This window comes from Schistocerca americana, chromosome 5, assembly GCF_021461395.2.
Source record: "Schistocerca americana isolate TAMUIC-IGC-003095 chromosome 5, iqSchAmer2.1, whole genome shotgun sequence".
Taxonomy (NCBI): domain Eukaryota; kingdom Metazoa; phylum Arthropoda; class Insecta; order Orthoptera; family Acrididae; genus Schistocerca; species Schistocerca americana.
In genome coordinates, this window is record NC_060123.1 from 648508812 (window position 1) to 648527378 (window position 18567).

At 45.0% G+C, this 18567-nt stretch overlaps 1 protein-coding gene across 3 annotated transcripts in view; it reads left to right on the forward strand.

Annotated features, from left to right (window-relative positions):
- The window catches only part of LOC124615803 (inactive dipeptidyl peptidase 10), a 1404300-nt gene that overhangs the window by 1124333 nt on the left and 261400 nt on the right, over window positions 1–18567 (forward strand). For all 3 annotated transcript variants that reach the window (XM_047143937.1, XM_047143938.1, XM_047143936.1), the window contains exon 7: window positions 5159–5211. In XM_047143937.1, the coding sequence (XP_046999893.1) occupies window positions 5159–5211 (53 nt within the window). The remainder of the gene's footprint in view (window positions 1–5158; window positions 5212–18567) is intronic.

Here is an 18567-nt window from a genome sequence, read left to right on the forward strand (position 1 = left end):
TTCACAAAAAAATTCCTAGAAAGTGAAATTTTCTAATTGGAATAATTACTAGAATAACTTCTTGTTTTAATAAAAGTATACATTTGTGGAAGGAGAAAAATCGAGGCTACAGAATTGTAATACTGGATTTTGAAAATAATTCTGTTTTAAGACTGGAACGCTCTAGAATTTAAAATTAGAATACGAATAACATTTGAAATATCAAGGTTTTGGGAAAAGTGAAACTTTCCTTTGAAAAAGGAAACTGAAGGATTTCAAATAAGCCATGTTAATCGCAATACCAAAAGTTTTTACTGGGGTTGAGCTTTAACGTGCACATGGTTTACAGATATCGTAAATTATGAATACTTCTTTCAAATAACTAGTTTTACATGAACTATTTGTAGTACTAGCATGAGTAATGAGAAAATTATACTGTGAATAATGATGGTTAGTGGTACATAGGTTTCGGCACGTTGCATCTTGCACGTCTCAAGTACTGAAGAGAGGACTTTTTTAAATTTTTGCACCAAAGCTGCTACTTATTTTTTGGCTGACTGGTTTCGGACGTTGCCCATTTTTACAAGCCACGTTTCACAAAGAACGAAATTTTTATGAGTGGAAGAGCTTATGTTAACACACTTTAGATGTAGGTTGGATCTTCAAAAAATGGTTCAAATGGCTCTGAGCACTATGGGACTTAAAACATCTGAGGTCATCAGTCCCCTAGAACTTAGAACTACTTAAACCTAACTAACCTAAGGACATCACACACATCCATGCCCGAGGCAGGATTCGAACCGGCCACCGTAGCAGTCGCGCGGTTCCGGACTGCGCGCCTAGAACAGCTAGACTACCGCGGCCGGCTGGTTGGATCTTCATTACAACATGATATATTACTGTAGTACAGTATGTCAGTATATGAGCATAAGGTTTTTTTGTCTTAATTATGCTACCTTCATCATTCAGCATGATCTGATCCAAATGACATCATATGTCATACGTAATAGAGGATTTGTTCTCGTTAGAGTCCACTGTGTGTCGATCAGCATTTTTTTTAATTTTAGTTCTGTTTACTGTAGGTGTTAGGGTAAATTTGACAAATGTTGATACAAAGAATTTTATTGCGTGGTGAAATATCCCATTTATCCTGTGATTTAATATCACTGACTTTGCTCCGCTTGAGACACAGTGCTCCATCACATTACATTTATCTAGTAGATTTTCATTTTATTTTTAGCACTATTTAAGATTAGAGACACTAATTCATTTGTATTTCAATGGAATCTACGTACGACAATATTGCAGCCCTTTTATAAGTGAATTTTCAGTGAACAGTTTTGAGTCGCGTATTAGGACAGTGGGTCATATCGTGCTGGATAATGAATGTACCACAATTAACACAAATATATTTTATTTCCCAATACTGACATGCTACAGTAAGGTATAACTACAGTTATGACATGTTTTAACGCAAATACGAGCTGCATCTGGTGTGTGATTACATAAAGAGAGCTGTCCTCAGTAAGTATATCCCAAATACAAAATACGAGGGCGGAGCTAGAGCCTAGCCTGTGCCTGCAACGCTTCATCATTATCAGACTGATGATGTGAAAGGTCTTCTTTAAGTTTAGGAAACAGATGAAATTCAGATGGGGCCAAGTAGGGACTGTGTGGAGGATGATCGATGACACTGAATCCAAGGCGTCGGTTTGTTGCAGATGTCGCAGAGCTCCTGTGCGGTCATGCTGAAGGACAGGTTGCTCCATGTGTGGGTTAACTCTTGTGCAGTTAGGAACTGCATTACGGCATGCTGTTTCTCACGTACCTAAGTAGTTATGTGACAGACCGCCATCTTACACACTACAGTTCGGATCCTTCTAGTGGCAAAGGGCTGCAAATATGGAGACATGAAGAATGAAGATGTAGAATGCTTTATTTAAAAAGTCTGAAGAGCATTCGCATAAAATACTCGGAGACATTACTTTTGAACGCACACTCGTAAAACTGGCCGGAGAATATTTCATGCACCTTAAGAAAGGCAGCCCACCTTACATCATCCATCCTGGGTAAGGCTGCCTACCTTAAGGTGCATGAAATACTTTCCAGACCAGTCTTACTTCCCTTATCCTGCATTTATTGCTGATTGTCACTACATCTAACTTCGTACACGCTCCTAGCTATCAAAATTGCCACACTCCGTACGTGACAGGCAACAAATGTGGAATGCCGTGAAGTATACTACATGTCTGGATTCACGCAACCACACAATCTTCACTGTGCAACAGAGTAAAGGAAACCCTGTAATTCACACCCATTCCGACACATAATTTTGAAAGTCTCTGTAATGCTGCGAAAGCGTGGCGCCCTGCGACGTGAACGCTCTGGCTCGACGGCACTCCAGACAGCAAGGTGTCGATACAACCGAAAAAAAGGTAGCAGCTCAGAAGTTCATGTAACGCGTAAGGTGGACGGTGTGTTAATTATGTCACATAGACACCAAATTTCACCACAATTCTGCCCAATGCCACAGTGGACGTGTTACAATATCGGAAGGTCGTCACAGCCCCCCTTACCCACATTTCATGCCTTGTTTTGACGCCTCTGCGATGGATGTCCGAACCGTGACTCCCAGAATTGAGCTCAAGCTATTTTCATATGAGTGACAGCGGGAAACATAACGGACACACCTCCACTAAGAATCATCACCAGAAGCCAACATGGGGTGACATGCAAGGCGTCAGTGAAACCACACCTTTCCCTGGGGCGTTGATTGCCAGGCACTACCCTCTTCCAGGCACTTAAATGTGATTTGCAGAGTATCCGTGTAGATATAGACGTAGATTGCCACGCATTTCGCGGTCGAAAACGACAGTTCACAGTGCAGCGAACAACATGATATCGTTCTTCGCAATCTTTGGCACTGCTGACAGCCTCGGGAGTTTCAACCCTTCTCTAAGGCAGTTACGGGGCTGCATCCCCATCGAACGTGACTGCACCCGTTGAACGCAGCACAGACACAGTTTTCGCTATCGAGTACGGGTTGCGTCCACTAGGGACCGTTCAAAACCATTCGACGAAATTCGAACGTGACCCGAAGCAGCAATGGGTGCTTAAATTTTTTGTAAGTACTCCAATTATCTATCTGTGTCGTAACCTTGCGCGGATGCGACATTTAGATACACTATGTGATCAAAGCATCCGTACACCCTCAAAAACATAAGTTTCTCATATTAGGTGGATTGTGCTGCCACCTACTGCCAGGCACTCCATATCAGCGACCTTATTAGTTCAAAAATGGTTCAAATGGCACTGAGCACTATGGGACTTAACTTCTGAGGTCATCAGTCCCCTAGATCTTAGAACTACTTAAACCCAACTAACCTAAGGACATCACCCACATCGATGCCCCAGGCAGGATTCGAATATGCGACCGTAGCGGTCGCGCAGTTCCAGACTGTAGCGCCAGAACCGCTCGTCCACTCTGGCCGACGACCTCATTAGTCATTAGACATCGTGAGAGAGCAGACTGGGACTCTCCGCGGAACCTACGGATTTAGAACGTGGTCAGGTTATTGGGTGTCACTTGTTTCATACGTCTGTACGCGAGATTTCCACACTCCTAAACTTCCCTAGATCCACTGTTTCCGATGTGGTAGTGAAATGAAAACGTAAAGGGACACTTACTGCACAAAAGCGTACAGGACGACCTCGTCTGGTGACTGACAGGGACACACAACAGTTAACGAGGGGCGTAACGTGTAATAGGCAGACATCATCCAGACCACCACACAGGGATTCCAAACTCCATCAGAATCCACTGCAAGTTCTATGACAGTTAGGCGGGAGGTGAGAAAATTTGGATTTCATGGTCGAGCGGCTGCTCATAAGCCACACATCACGCCAGTAAATGCCAAACGACGCCTCGCTTGGTGTAAAGGAGCGTAAACATTGGACGATTCAACAGTGGAAAACCGTTGGGTGGAGATTGGACAGTGGAAAACCGTTGTGTGGGGCGACGAATCACGGTACACAATCTGGCGATCCGATGGCAGGATGTGGGTTTGGCGAATGCCCGATGAACATCATCTGCCAGGCGTCTAGTATCAACAGTAAAATTCGGAGGCGATGGTGTGGTGTGGTCGTGTTTTTCATGGAGGGGGATTGCACCCCTTGTTTTGCGTGGCACGGTCACATCACAGGCCTACATTGATGTTTTAAGCACCTTGTTGCTTCCGACTGTTAAAGAGCAATTCGGAGTTGGCAATTTCATCTTTCAACACGATCGAGCAGCTGTTCATAAGCACGGCCTGTGGCGGAGTGGTTACACGACAATAACATCCCTGTAATGGACTGACCTACACACAGTCCTGATTTGAATCCTATACAACACCTTTGGGATGTTTTGGAACGGCGACTTCGTGCCAGACCTCACCGACCGATCTCTTCTGAGTGCAGTACTCCGTGAAGAATGGGTTGCCATTCCCCAGGAAACCTTCCAGCATCTGATTTAACGTACGCCTGCGGGATTGGAAGCTGTGATGAAGGCTAAGGGTGGACCAACACCATATCATTCTCCAGCCTTACCGATGGCGGTCACGCATAGCCCTCCTTACGCTAACGTTGACATCCTTTAGCTTGTGTTTGTCTGAGAGGTTTTGTCTGCGTTTAAATTTGCAGTGACGCTCTCTTTGCTTTCGCAGTAGTTTCCTAACTTTGTTGTTGAACCACGGTGGGTTTTTCCCGTCCCTCACAGTTTTACTCAGCACGTACCTGTCTAAAACGCATTTTACGATTGCCATGAACTTTTTCCTTAAACACTCAACATTGTCAGCGTAGGAACAGAAATTTTCGTTTTGATCTGTTAGGTAGTCTGAAATCTGCCTCCTATTACTCTTGCTAAACAGATAAACCTTCCTTCCTTTTTTTTTATATTCCTATTTACTTCCATAATCAGGGATGCTGAAACGGCCTTATGATCACTGATTTCCTGTTCTGCGCTTACAGAGTCAAAAAGTTCGGGTCTGTTTGTTATCACCTGCATTTGGACAGGCAAGCTAAAACCGGGAGCGCTGTCATTTTCCGTTTGGTGAAACTGTAGAGAGGAGCGGAGCTGGCAGTTGGGGAGCGAGACACCCTGCGTTCCTCGCCTCACAGACTGTTCTCTTTCTGTTCGCAGGTGTTCCGCCAGTCGTTCACGGCGCACTACACCATCTACGACGTCTCCAACGAGTGAGTACGACAGCACCTGCCCGCGCTCACACATCTTCCGTATTTATCCTCATAGGCACCACACCTCGGAGACGCTTTCACTTACACGTGCAACTTTCAGTGCTTAATTTCTATTTCGAGCGTTTTTTCTTGATGATCACTTCAAAATGACTGTTGCAAACATTTATTACGCTGCAGCCGCACTGTCTGATCAATATAATAAACCTGAGACCCTTGTGTAATGCACAATTGGCTTCTAGAGAGGCGGACCCGCCAGCATAAAAGGACGTGGCGAATATTGTACCGTCAGTAGAGAAGCAGTGACAGCAAAACGGTAGGCCAGGAGAGCTCAGTCGCTGCGAACAGAGACTTGTCGTTCGACGTCAACTGAACACCAAATCCGTCAAGGAATTTCAGCCCTTCTTAGGCTGCCCCATTCGAATGTTGGTGATGCGGTTATGAAATGGAAACGTGGAGAACCAGCCGCAGCTAAACCGAGACTGTACAGATCTCACATACTGATGGGCAGGGACCGTCAAGCATTGTCGGGGGAGAAGGGATCAGTCGTGAGTTCCTAGGTGCTACCAGCAGTGCAGACAGCACAGTAACGGTGCGTGGGGAGTCAAGTAGAATTTAGTACAGTGGTCTAGCAGCCTTTCACAGGCCACACAGTGTGGAGTAAAGAGCGACGCCGTTGCGCCGTTGCACAGTGGATGACTGGAAACGAGTGATCTGAAGTGATGTCAGTTCGATGAAAGGGTCTGGGTTTCTCGAATGCCAGGAGAGCTTTTACCTGCCATTAGTGAAGTACGAAGGAGGTGGTGTAACAGTATGTGAGTTATTTCGTGGTTAGGGTGTGTTCCTCTCATTGTGCTTCAGAAATCGCTAGACGTAAAAGGATATGAACATATTTTATAGCAATGTGCACAACGTAATGGAGAGGAACGATTCGGAGGTGCTGATCAGCTTGAAAATTCACACTGTCAGCATCTTTGAAGCGATGACTGTAGGCAATAACATTCCTGAAGTAGACTGGCCTGCTCAGACTCACATCCTGAACCCAATCGGACACCTTCGGTATGAGTTATAACGTCGACTTCGTTCCACACCCTAGAGTCTAACATCACTACCTACCTCGTTTAGCTTTTCCGATAAACGTTCCAAATCGACTGTTGGTGATCTGACTGTCAAATCGCAAAGCTAAAGAACGGCCACATTAAACGGACACCTGGCAGACTTCGTGTACCGACGCAATGGGACCGTCGAGCACTGCGGATAGTTGTAACAATCGCATGAAATCATCGGGAGAAATCATTCGTGTGTTTCAAAGTGCTACCAGCAGTCCAGTTATCACAATGACTGTGCATAGTGAGTGAAAAAAAATGAGCTACAGTGATCGTACAGTTTCCCGAAGCGACGCTAGAGCTTGTCTAAAGAAAGGCGCCACTAGGTAATGAATGAATGGAAAGGAGCGATTTGGAGTGATGAATCACGCGAGTCCGATAGAAGCGTTTGGATTTGGCGAATGCCTGCAGGACGTTACCTGCCATCATGTGTAGCGCCAACAGTAAAGCACGAGGAGCTGTGGATAGAATACAGTGCCGTTTCTCATAGTTACGGTGTGGTCCCCTTATTGGGCTTAAGAAAACGCTTAATGCAGAAGCATATGAACGTATTTTACAGCAAAGCGTACTCGTACACAAGAAGAGTAGGTGAGAGACCATGATTGTTTCTATAAGCATGACAATGAAGTCCACGTTCTGACTTATCCCAAAATGTTCCATTGGGTTCACGTCAGCACTTTCGCCAGAGCAGTTCATTTCCGGAATGTTACTGACCACACACCGTTGCCTCAGAGATGCTGATTTATGACAGGGTGCATTGTCATGTTCACCCTGTTACAAATCAGCATCTTTGCTGCAATGGTGTGTGGAAAATACAATTCCCGAAATGGTCTGGCCTTCCCAGAGTACAAACGTGAACTGAATGGAACACATTTGGGATAAGTCAGAAGGTCGACTTCCTTTCGGACCCCAGCGCCCGACATCACTATTTTTTTCTGATTTCGGCTGTTGAGGGAGCGAGGGGCATCATTCCTCCTCAGACATTGAGATAAATCATTGGAACCGTTGCCAACAGAGTTCAAGCCATCATATAGACGAACGGTACATAGGCCCCACATTAACCTCCACAAACAGGTGTCCGTATACTTTTGATCTGGTAGTTTATTTATGGACGGTGTTCCAAAAGTGAAAGTTCTGAGATGGCCAGAGCCGTGAGTGGTGGTGGGGGTGGAGGGGGAGGGGGGGGCGTGAACCCAACGAAACAATAAAACAATTCCAATACAAAATATGTGCAGAAACTCGCACTTTCTGAGATGCAAACACTTCTAGACAAGACAGGATCAGCTTGACACCCATTATTCGTGAGACACGCTGAAAGTAATGACTAAGTAATACACTACTGGTCATTAAAATTGCTATACCAAGAAGAAATGCAGATGATAAACGGGTATTCATTGGACAAATATGTTATACCAGAACTGACATTTTCACGCAATTTGGATGCATAGACCCTGAGAAATCAGTACGCAGAACAACCACCTCTGACCGTAATAACGGCCTTCATACGCCTGGGCATTGAGTCAAACAGAGCTTGGCTAGCGTGTACAGGTACAGCTCCCCATGCAGCTTCAACACGATACCACAGTTCATCGAGAGTAGTGACTGGCGTATTGTGACGAGCCAGTTGCTCGGCCACCATTGACCAGACGTTTTCAATTGGTGAGAGATCTGGAGAATGTGCTGGCCAGGGCAGCAGTCGAACATTTTCTGTATCCAGACATGTCCGTACAAGACCTGCAACATGTGGTCGTGCATAATACTGCTGAAATGTAGGGTTTCGCAGAGATCGAATGAAGGGTAGAGCTACGGGTCGTAACACATCTGAAATGTAGCGTCCACTGTTCAAAGTGCCGTCAATGCGAACAAGGGGTGACCGAGATGTCTAACCAATAGCACCCCATACCATCACGCCGGCTGATACGCCAGTATGGCGATGACGATTACACGCTTCCAATGTGCGTTCACCGCGATGTCGCAAACACGGATGCGACCATAATTATGCTATAAACAGAACCTGGTTTCATCCGAAAAAATGACATTTTGCCATTCGTGCACACAGGTTCGTCGTTGAGTGCACCATCGCAGGCGCTCCTGTCTGTGATGCAGCGTCAAGGGTAACTGCAGCCATGGTCTCCAGCCTGATAGTCCATGCTACTGCAAACGTCGTCGAACTGTTCGTGTAGATGGTTGTTGTCTTGCCAACTTCCCCATCTGTTGACTCAGGGATCGAGACGTGGCCGCACGATCCGTTACAGCCATGCGGATAAGATGCCTGTCATCTCGACTGCTAGTGATACGAGACGGTTGGTATCCAGCACGGTGTTCCGTATTACCCTCCTGAAACCACCTATTCCATATTCTGCTAACAGCCATTGGATCTCGACCAACGCGAGCAGCAATGTCGCGATGCGATAAACGGAAATCGCGATAGGCTACAATCCTACCTGTAACAAAGTCGGAAATGTGATGGTACGCATTTCTCCTCCTTACAAGAGGCATCACAACAACGTTTCACCAGGCAACGCCGGTCAACTGCTGTTTGTTTATGAGAAATCGGTTGGAAGCTTACCTCATGTCAGCACGTTGTAGGTGTCGCCACCGGCGCCAACCTTGTGTGAATGCTCTGAAAAGTTAATCATTTGCATATCACTGCATCTTCTTCCTGTCGGTTAAACTTCGCGTCTGTAGCATGTCATCTTAGTGGTGCAGCAGTTTTAATGGCCAGTAGTGTGCCTATGACAAGGCAAGGAATTTCCACACCAACACCGCAACTCGACGCCCACTGAGTGGCGACAGGTGGTATTTTTGGATGGATCACTTATTATTCTCCATCCGACACGTGACCGTTGGCGAGTACGACGTGAAAGTATGAAAACTAACACTGTGCAGTAGTTATGGTCTGGGGAATGTTTTCGCTGTATCCCCTGGGTGATTTCGACACTCTGGAAGGCAAAATGGATCGACACAAGTATGCATCTATTCCTTGTGACCATGTCTACTCCTACATGCAGGCCGGCCGGGGTGGCCGAGCGGTTCTAGGCGCGTCAGTCAGGAACCGCGCGACCGCTACGGTCGCAGGTTCGAATCCTGCCTCGGCCATTGATGTGTGTGATGTCCGTAGTTTAGGTTAGGTTTACGTAGCTCTACGTTCTAGGGGACTAAGGACCTCAGCTGTTGAGTCCCATAGTGCTCAGAGCCATTTGAACCATTTGAACCTACATGCAGTTTATTTTTCCTCGGCACTATGTCATCCACCAGCAGGACGGAGCAACGTGTCACGTAGCCCACAGTGTGCTTGCGTTGTTCCAAGAGCACTAGGATGAGTTTACCCCAGGATAAGCAACATTAACTCTCTCCTAATAACCATTTGTGTGTGAGTGTGTGTGTGTGTGACTGGCGGTCAACGGCTCGAAGAAACCATTCCGAGGTATTCACCGTCAGTCACACTCGGTGATGGTACTAACAAATCTCTCATCTATCCTATCTTCTTTTTATATTCTTCTTAAAAAAAAAAAACAGCAACAAAATTTTATTTATATTTCTACCTTAAATTATTGTTATTTTGAAATGTATCATTCTTTGTAAATGTTGTAGATAAAAAAAAAGGAAAGAATACTGTAAAAAGATGAAAAACGAAAATTGTAAGATGTACGAGTTTCGAGAATTTGTGGGACCACCTCGATCGCGCTGTTCATACCATAGATCCCCAATCGAGGAACCTACCGCAGCCGGCTACGGTACGGCTCCACATATCTGTCGGTAACTTCCAGAACCTCACTGACTCTTTTCCTGCATGTCTGGCAGCAGTCCACGCCACAACGGGTCATTATTCAGACTTTTGACAGCTGGTCACATTAAAATGACCAAAGCGTGTGGAAACTATTCTTGGTCTCTACCAAAAATTACAAAAATGAGCTAAAATTAATCTTTGAAGAAACCTGGACGACAGAAAAAAGTCCCAGGAGAGTGAATGCAGCTCTGATATCTCCACTACATAAGAAAGGCCATGTACAAGACTTTGAAATAACGGGAATTTCTGTCCTACCAGTAGCATATCAAATATTTTCCAAGATTTTATTGAACAGAGTAGAAACAAACTGGATAGTCATTTACGTGAATATGAAGGTAGTTCCAGGAAAAGCAGAACGTGTTCTAAACAAATATGTAATCTGAAGTCAGTCATTTGCCACAGAATACTGAATTCAGAAGGTGCTCTGGTAATGTTTGATGATTTCAGAAAGGCCTTTCCATGTGTTGGCAGAACAACTGTAAGTAGAACAATTCGAGAAGGTGTCTAATGTAATATAACAAATTTAATCTGTGAAACACTTACAGAGAGAGTACCTAGAGTGAAAGTTGTTGGAGAAGTACCTTAGACATTAGAAATAAACACGGGTGTACAGCACGGTGATGGCCTATCTCCAAGTCTTTTTAGTTGTTCCAAAAGGAAAAAAAAAAACACCGTGACAATTTGGAATGAAAAACTGAATGGCATTTCACCATTCATGTTTGGAAGGGGAAGGAAAGTATTGGAGCTAACAATTTCGTGTATGCTGATAACACTTCTATACTTTATGAAAATGTGACACTTCATATAATACAAATTAATATTTTAGAAGAAACAATTTCTGAAGGAAAAAAGAACAACAAATTTTAAGAAACGTTTAAAATGCTCAATTAATGACCAATTAGAGAAGGTTATAAAATTTAAATATCTCGGGGAGATAATTCGAAAAAATGCTTTGGATCAAGTTACTATAGAGGAAGGAATACATAAAACGGAAAGGGCATTTAGTTAAACTAAATACGTTTACGACAAAAAATACTTCTCTAAAATGCAAAAAGTACGGATCTGCAAGACAGTAGCGAAGCCAGAATGTAAGTATGCAAGCGAATGTCTACCATTTAACTAAAATTTGAATAGTTTAGAAACACTAGAGAGACGAATCATTAGGAAAATAGTAGGCCCACGTGTAACTGTAGAAGCATGCAAGTTACGAAGTAATGATGAAATTTGTCTAAACCTAGACAACTTACCAGAACTAATGAGAAAAAGAAATGGTGTTTTTCGGACATTGAAATAAAATGCAAGACAGCACATTAATTAAAAAATTTTAAAAATGTGCATGGATAAGAAGTCAACAACAAGGTAGGTCTATGAAGCAGAAAATTATTTAGAAAAAATAATATAAAAGCTGAAGAAACAATAGACAGACAAGTGTTTAGTGAAAGAGTATTGAATGTAGAATAATTCCAAGGTTGGAGAGTGAAAATAACAGGTCCTGAGTGGTCAGAAAACAAGAAGAAAAATCGAGGTGAACAGATGAAAGAGTACTGGATGAAAAGAATAGAACAACGAATAAGGAACTGAAACTGGCACATGGTCCTAAGTTAAAAATCAAGAAAATGAACCAGCACCGCCGTATCATCAAAGAAATTTATTTCAAATGATTCGTTTCGGCTCAACGCTTATGCCGTCTTCAGATCCACTATAAATTGAGAGATCACTTTCATTTCTTTACCCGCGTGTTGTAGAACCCACATAAAAAGACACTATATGTCGTGGATTGCATACATTAGCAGTGCATGCAAACCGACAACTAATCTTACGTGGGTTCTATGATACAGGGGCTAAGGAATGGAAGTTTTCTTTTGGCTTATAGCGAATCTGAAGATGGCGAAGTGTAGCACTGAAACGAACAAACCCACTTCTTAGTCTAGTGTGTGTGTGTGTGTGTGTGTGTGTGTTCTTGGCTTTTTGCAATGTCGTACTGGTTGCAGTAACTTGTGCTGTTGCGCGTCTACGAGGTACACTGTTCTTCGGCTGCGGCCTGGATTTCGGTCTGACACGTGAAGAATAGAGGAAAGCGTTGCCGGCGCTGACAGTGGTGGGCGCTTCGCGTGACGGCCTGCGTGACCTTTACCTTTGGCTTTAGCTCTGCCTCACCCCCGGACTTGCTGGCCGCCATTACCGGGAACACCAGGCGAGCGCTTTTACGGCGCCAATTTGGCCGGCGCGGCGCCCACAGGCCGCGAATAACGGCCTCCGCTCTCCGCGTGACGGGCGGCGGGCGGCGCCCAGCCGCCCCCGCTGACGGGCCGACGCGCGCCGCCGGCGCCCACGCGCGCCCCTCTCCGGTCACGAAACGCCGGCTGCCCGTAACTACCGGCTTCGGCCTCGTATGTCTGTTAACACCTGTCTCATCCGCGTCTTACTGCCCCTACTTCTGTTTCCACTGCACTCACAACTCGGTAGCCTCACGTGACCAAGTACAGAACGACACGTATATATCTCACTACTAAAAGTCCGACAACTGACAGTAGATTCTTTTTTTATTGACATAAGAAAGGAATGACTGGTAGAAACCGACCATGGGTTCCGGAGAAAAGTACGAACACGCGAGGCAATACTAATCCTTACGACTTTTCTTAGCCGAGAGACTGTAAGAAAGGCAAATCCATTTTTGTAGCAGTTGTAAATTTACACTGTAGAGACAAAAGTCATGGGGTAGCGATATGCATATATACAGATGGCCGTTGTGTCGCGTACACAAGGTAAAAAAGGGCAGTGCTTTGGCGTAATTGGCCGAAGTGGCCGTGTGGTTAAAGGCGCTGCAGTCTGGAACCGCAAGACCGCTACGGTCGCAGGTTCGAATCCTGCCTCGGGCATGGATGTTTGTGATGTCCTTAGGTTAGTTAGGTTTAACTAGTTCTAAGTTCTAGGGGACTAATGACCTCAGCAGTTGAGACCCATAGTGCTCAGAACCATTTGAACCATTTTTTGGCGTAATTGTCATACTCAGGTGATTCGTGTGAAAAGGTTTCCGACGTGGTTATGGCCGCACGATGAGAATTGACAGTCTTTGAACGCGGAATGGTGGTTGGAGGTAGATGCATGCACATTACATTTTGGAAATCGTTAGCGAATTCAGTACTCTGACATCCGCAGTGTCAATAATGTGTCGAGAACACCAAATTTCAGGCATTACCTCTCACCACGGACAACACAGTGGCCGATGGCCTTCAGATTACGACAGCGAACATCGGCGTTTGTAGATTTTTCAATGCTAACAGGCAAACAACACTGCGTGGAATAACCGCAGATATCAATATGGGACGTACGACTAACGCATCTGTTAGGACAGTGGGGCGAAATTTGGCATTAAAGGGCAATGGCAACAGACGACGGACGTGTATGCCTTTGTTAACAGCACGAACGCGCCTGAAGCGCCCCTCCGGGCTCGTGACCATATAGGTTGGACCGTAGAAGACTGGAAAGCCGTGGCATGGCCAGACAAGTCCCGATTTCAGTTGGAAGGAGCTGATGGTAAATTTATACTGTCGTGCAGACCCCACGAAGTCATGAACCCAAGTTGTCAACATGGCACTGTGCAACGTTTTGCTCCATGTTGGTGTCGGCTGGGTTAACACGGAATGGACTCCGTTCTGCCGGCCGGGGTGGCCGAGCGGTTCTAGGCGATACAGTCTGGAACCGCACGACCGCTACGGTCGCAGGTTCGAATCCTGCCTCGGGGATGGATGTGTGTGATGTCCTTAGGTTAGTTAGGTTTAAGTAGTTCTAAGTTCTAGGGGACTGATGACCTTAGAAGTTAAGTCCCATAGTGCTCAGAGCCATTTGAACCATTTGAACTCCGTTCTCTGATCCAAATGAACCGACCATTGACTGGGAATATTGATGTTCGGCTACCTACAGACCATTTGCAGCTATTCACGGATTTTATGTTCCCAAACAATGACAGAATTCTAGTGGATGACAATGCGCCATGTCACAGGGCCACAATTGTTCGCCATTTGTCAGAAGAACGTTCTGGACAATTCGAACGATTGATTTGGCCACCGGGATTGCTCGACATGAATCCCGTGTAACATTTATGGGACATAATGGAGAGGTCAGTTCGTATGCAAAATCCTGCACCGGCAACACTTTCGCAATTATGGACGGCTATAGAGGTAGGTTGGCTCAACATTTCTGCACCACACTTACAACGACTTGTTGAGTCCGTACCACGTCAAGCTGCTGCACTACGCCGAGCAAAAGGAGGTCCGACACGATGTTAGGAGGTACCCCATGACGTTTGTCACCTCAGTCCAGAGACAACATTTGACAGTGTTGACTGTAACAGACTCTCCCCAATGGATAAAATGGCTCCAACTTGTACAGAAACCACACCAAGCTTATAAGAGTCGAAGGACATGAAATGGAAACAGTCGTTGAAAAGAGAATGACAGAGGAGTGTAGGTTGTCACACGTCTTACTCAATATGCACTCACACCAAGCAATAAAGAAACCAATAGAAAAATATTGTAACGGCATTTAAAGTTCACAGATAATAAGTAAATATCTTGACGTTTGCCGAAGACATTACAGTTCAGTCAGAAACTGCAAAGGACGTGGAAGACAAGTTGAGCGGAATGGATGGCGTCTATAAAATAGATTGTCAGGTGAACATCAACAAAGATAAGACAAGGTTAATCGAATGTCGCTCAATTTGATCAGTTGGCGCTGAAGGAATTAGTTTAGGAAATGAGACACTGAGGGCAAGTCAAGTGTTTTTGCAACTTGAGGACAAAAATAACTTGCGGCTGCTGAAGTAGTGTAAATTAAGAGTCTTTGAAAATACACATAACCTGTTCTGCCTTACGGCAGGTCTTGTCACGGGGAAGCATCGTAGGAGAGGTCCACCGCATGAGCGTCTAGGGAAGTGATTCCAGTGGTGGTTTCCCGTTGCCTTCCACTTATGATGGTGAAATGATAGTGAGTACAACACAACACCAAATCCCTGGTCAAAGAAAACTCTCCGACCCAGCCGGGAATCGAACCCGGTCCCCTTGGCGTGACAGACCACCGCGCTGACCACTCAGCTATCGGGGTGGACTCTCGGAAGAGAAAAGTGTTTTAACAATCACTAAAAGTTCGAGTGTTAGGAAGTCTTTTTCTGGAAGTGTTAGTTTGTAGTATAATCTTATACAGAAGTGACATTGTAATTCACCGGTAAAGACACAATCAAACCTTTACCACAGAGCTGTGCATATAAAGTCGCTTGCAAGGACCGTGGAATCGTATAAGCTGGTCAGCCAGAGAGGTGCGTCAATTGTGTTCTCAAAACATGAGAGAAACTGGAGATTAGGAAAGACAGAGTCAATCTTCGAAGATCAAATTTTAACGGAAAACCACGCATACGAATTACAGCGAGACCTTTTGTACAATGTTATGAAAAGCCGAAAGACGACACCGATGAAATACTGAAAATTAGTAAACATAGGACTCAGGATCCCACCTCAGTTTTAAATGACCAGACGCGTTTTCCCTTCTCGGTTCTGTTAAATTAAGTTGCACTTAAACAATTATTGCATTGCAGTTGTAAATGAAACTTCATTTTTTAGCTTGAACTCGCTTTGCTCACGACATGCGAATTTCTGCAGATAATGCTAGAGTTCATTTTCAGAGAGGCATCATCACACCATAGAAACAATTTGGAGAAATTAATGAAGCATTATCAAATTCAGAAGTCATAGTTACACCATTAAACATGGCACTACTTAGTTATTTATTTCATAAAACGTTACACGAATGCTTTTATTTACTTTGTCACGGGCTCCACAGAATATGGAAGGCCAGTGAATAAAATTGTTGCCTTCCAGTGCTCGTGGCAATATTTTTTACGTTAGATGTGTCACTCCATTTCTTAATGATTCCCTAATGGTTTCATCTGAAACAGATTGACAGAGGAAGGTATACGATTTCATATCAAAAAGGGAAAAACTTTCATAATGAAACCTAACAGTTATTTACTTGTCCAAAAATCAATTTCTGGTTTCTTGGTCATCGCCAGATGAGAGCTGAATTTTAGAATCACGGATAAAATGACGTGTGAGCCACACAGCTTTTACAGACACAGACACACAAGATACATAGTATGGTGACAGAGTTTACGCCGTTTGTCTGCTGCGCAGCCCCATGTTCGACAATGCACATTGAACGGTATACTCCGAAACACTCGTTCCTGCACCACAGTGGTGCTCTGTCAGACCTGCTACAGATCGCTGCCATATCCTGCTTTCCAGAGCAGGGAAGCCTCCAACCTCTGCGTTGTGCGATGAGGTGTAGCTGTCCATCACGTTGTCGGGTACCCGTACTTTCACCGTCCTTAAAACACTTTTACACACATACTCACAACAGCAGACCAATAGTCGACCAGTTTCGCTGTTTGCGAGTTACTTGTTCCCAAGGGTCAAACGAGTCTGCCCATTGTCAAAGTCGCTTATGTTTGTGAATTTCCTAAAGATTTAGAGAACCATATCGAGGCAACACCACAGCCAGAGAGAAGGAAACTGAACAACTTTCAGCCATGTCTTTCATACTCAAAAGATACGGGCGTGGTACATACTAACGTGTAAGGAAATTACGAAACATCTTTCAATTGTTAGTTTTTAGCAGTTACAGCTATAAAGTGAACACGTGTTGTTCAAGCGACCTCAAGTTACAGTTTACAGGGTTAGAAGCCAAGATCGCTTGATGTGAAATAAGTTATTTCACGACCTGTTTCGACAGTAACTAACTCTCATCTTCACATATTCATATCTACAATATACGGATAATGATTTGAATAATAAAAAGTACATACCTTCCAGATGTATAATTACACATCAGTCTCGTGGACGTACTGAGAACATGCTCCAGTTATAATAAAACAGCTCTACAATGGTTTGTCAAATATATAAAACTTGCTAAATAAAATACCCATAGCACCAAAAAGGATTCTAAAAGTAAAAATGGGCACATTAGTAAAGACGATGCGTCGATGATACCTAAGGAAGACTTACCTGATATGCTTTAGAGTCCATGTTAAGTGGCGCCACAGTACTAAGACAACGATGCGTGCATGATTACTTCCAAGATTATACTAACCAACTATTTATTTGAAAAATTTTTTGAACCAAGTTACATAAGAAAACTATAGAAAGGAACGTAGTCTCAATAAACACTGAAACAGCACGAAACAAGTGCGTAACCAGGCAGATAACTATGTTTCCTGTCATGTATATGATGGTAGACTCAGAGCAAGAAAGAGCACTACGTTATGTAACTGACAGCCTGTAAAGGGAAGCATATGAATACAGCTTAGCGCCGAACATATCTCTAGATACAGCACAGGCGTTCAAGCATGTTCTCGGCATGTCGACGAGACTGATGTATAATTATATTCCTGGCAGATATGTAATTTTTTCCTCATTATGTCTGATGGTTGCCCACCCCGCAGCGCCCCTCACCCTGACATCCCTCCTAAACTTGTTCGCGGATACTCCCGCGCCAACTGGGATGCCTACCGCGACTCCACACACACCCAGGTCGACCGCCACGACCCTACCCTCCAATCTCCTGAAGACATCTCCAGCACCTCTGCCTTCCTGCACCAGACCTTGTCTGACGCCGTCGCCACCCTTATCCCTACCAAAGCCATCCACCCTCACCGCCCCGCCCTGTCGTCCTTCTCCTTCGTGAATCCCGCCGCCTCTACCGCTCTTTTCTCCGCACTCGTGACCGGGACACACTCACCTGCCACCGGCGTTTACAACGGCGCATCCGTAACATGCTTGCTGCGAACAAACGCCGTGCTTGGCGACAGACATGCACACAACTCAACACCACGCTCCCAATAAACTCTTCCAAGCATTTGTCTGCTTTCCACCCCCTTGCTGGGGACCGCCCAACCTCCCACTACCCTCTCCTCCTCGATGACCGTCCCTTTCCTGACAACCTCAGTAAGGCCAACCACTTTGCCTCCCACCTGTCCAATGTTTTTCCCATCCCAGATGATCCCCAGTTTGATTATTCCCTCTTCCCTGACGTCATCGACCGTACGAATACCTCTGTTCCTCCCCTTGCTCCTAGCTTCCAGTACTTTGGGCCAAACACCACCATCTGAACTTAATACTCTCATCACTACACAGGACATCAGCCTCACGCTCCACACTAAACGCAACACTGCTTCCGGCCACGACCGCGTTACCTACCGCCACCTCAAACACTGCCCTCCCTCCTTCCTTTCAGTCCTTGCCACCCTCTACAATGTAATCCTTGCCACCAGCTTCTACCCCGACCTGTGGAAAACCTCCCGTATCCTGATGTTCTCCAAAACCACCAAGCCTCCATCTGATGCCTCTTCCTATAGCCCTATATGTCTCACCTCGGTGTTCAGCAACCTCAACCTGGCGCATCAATCTTCACCTC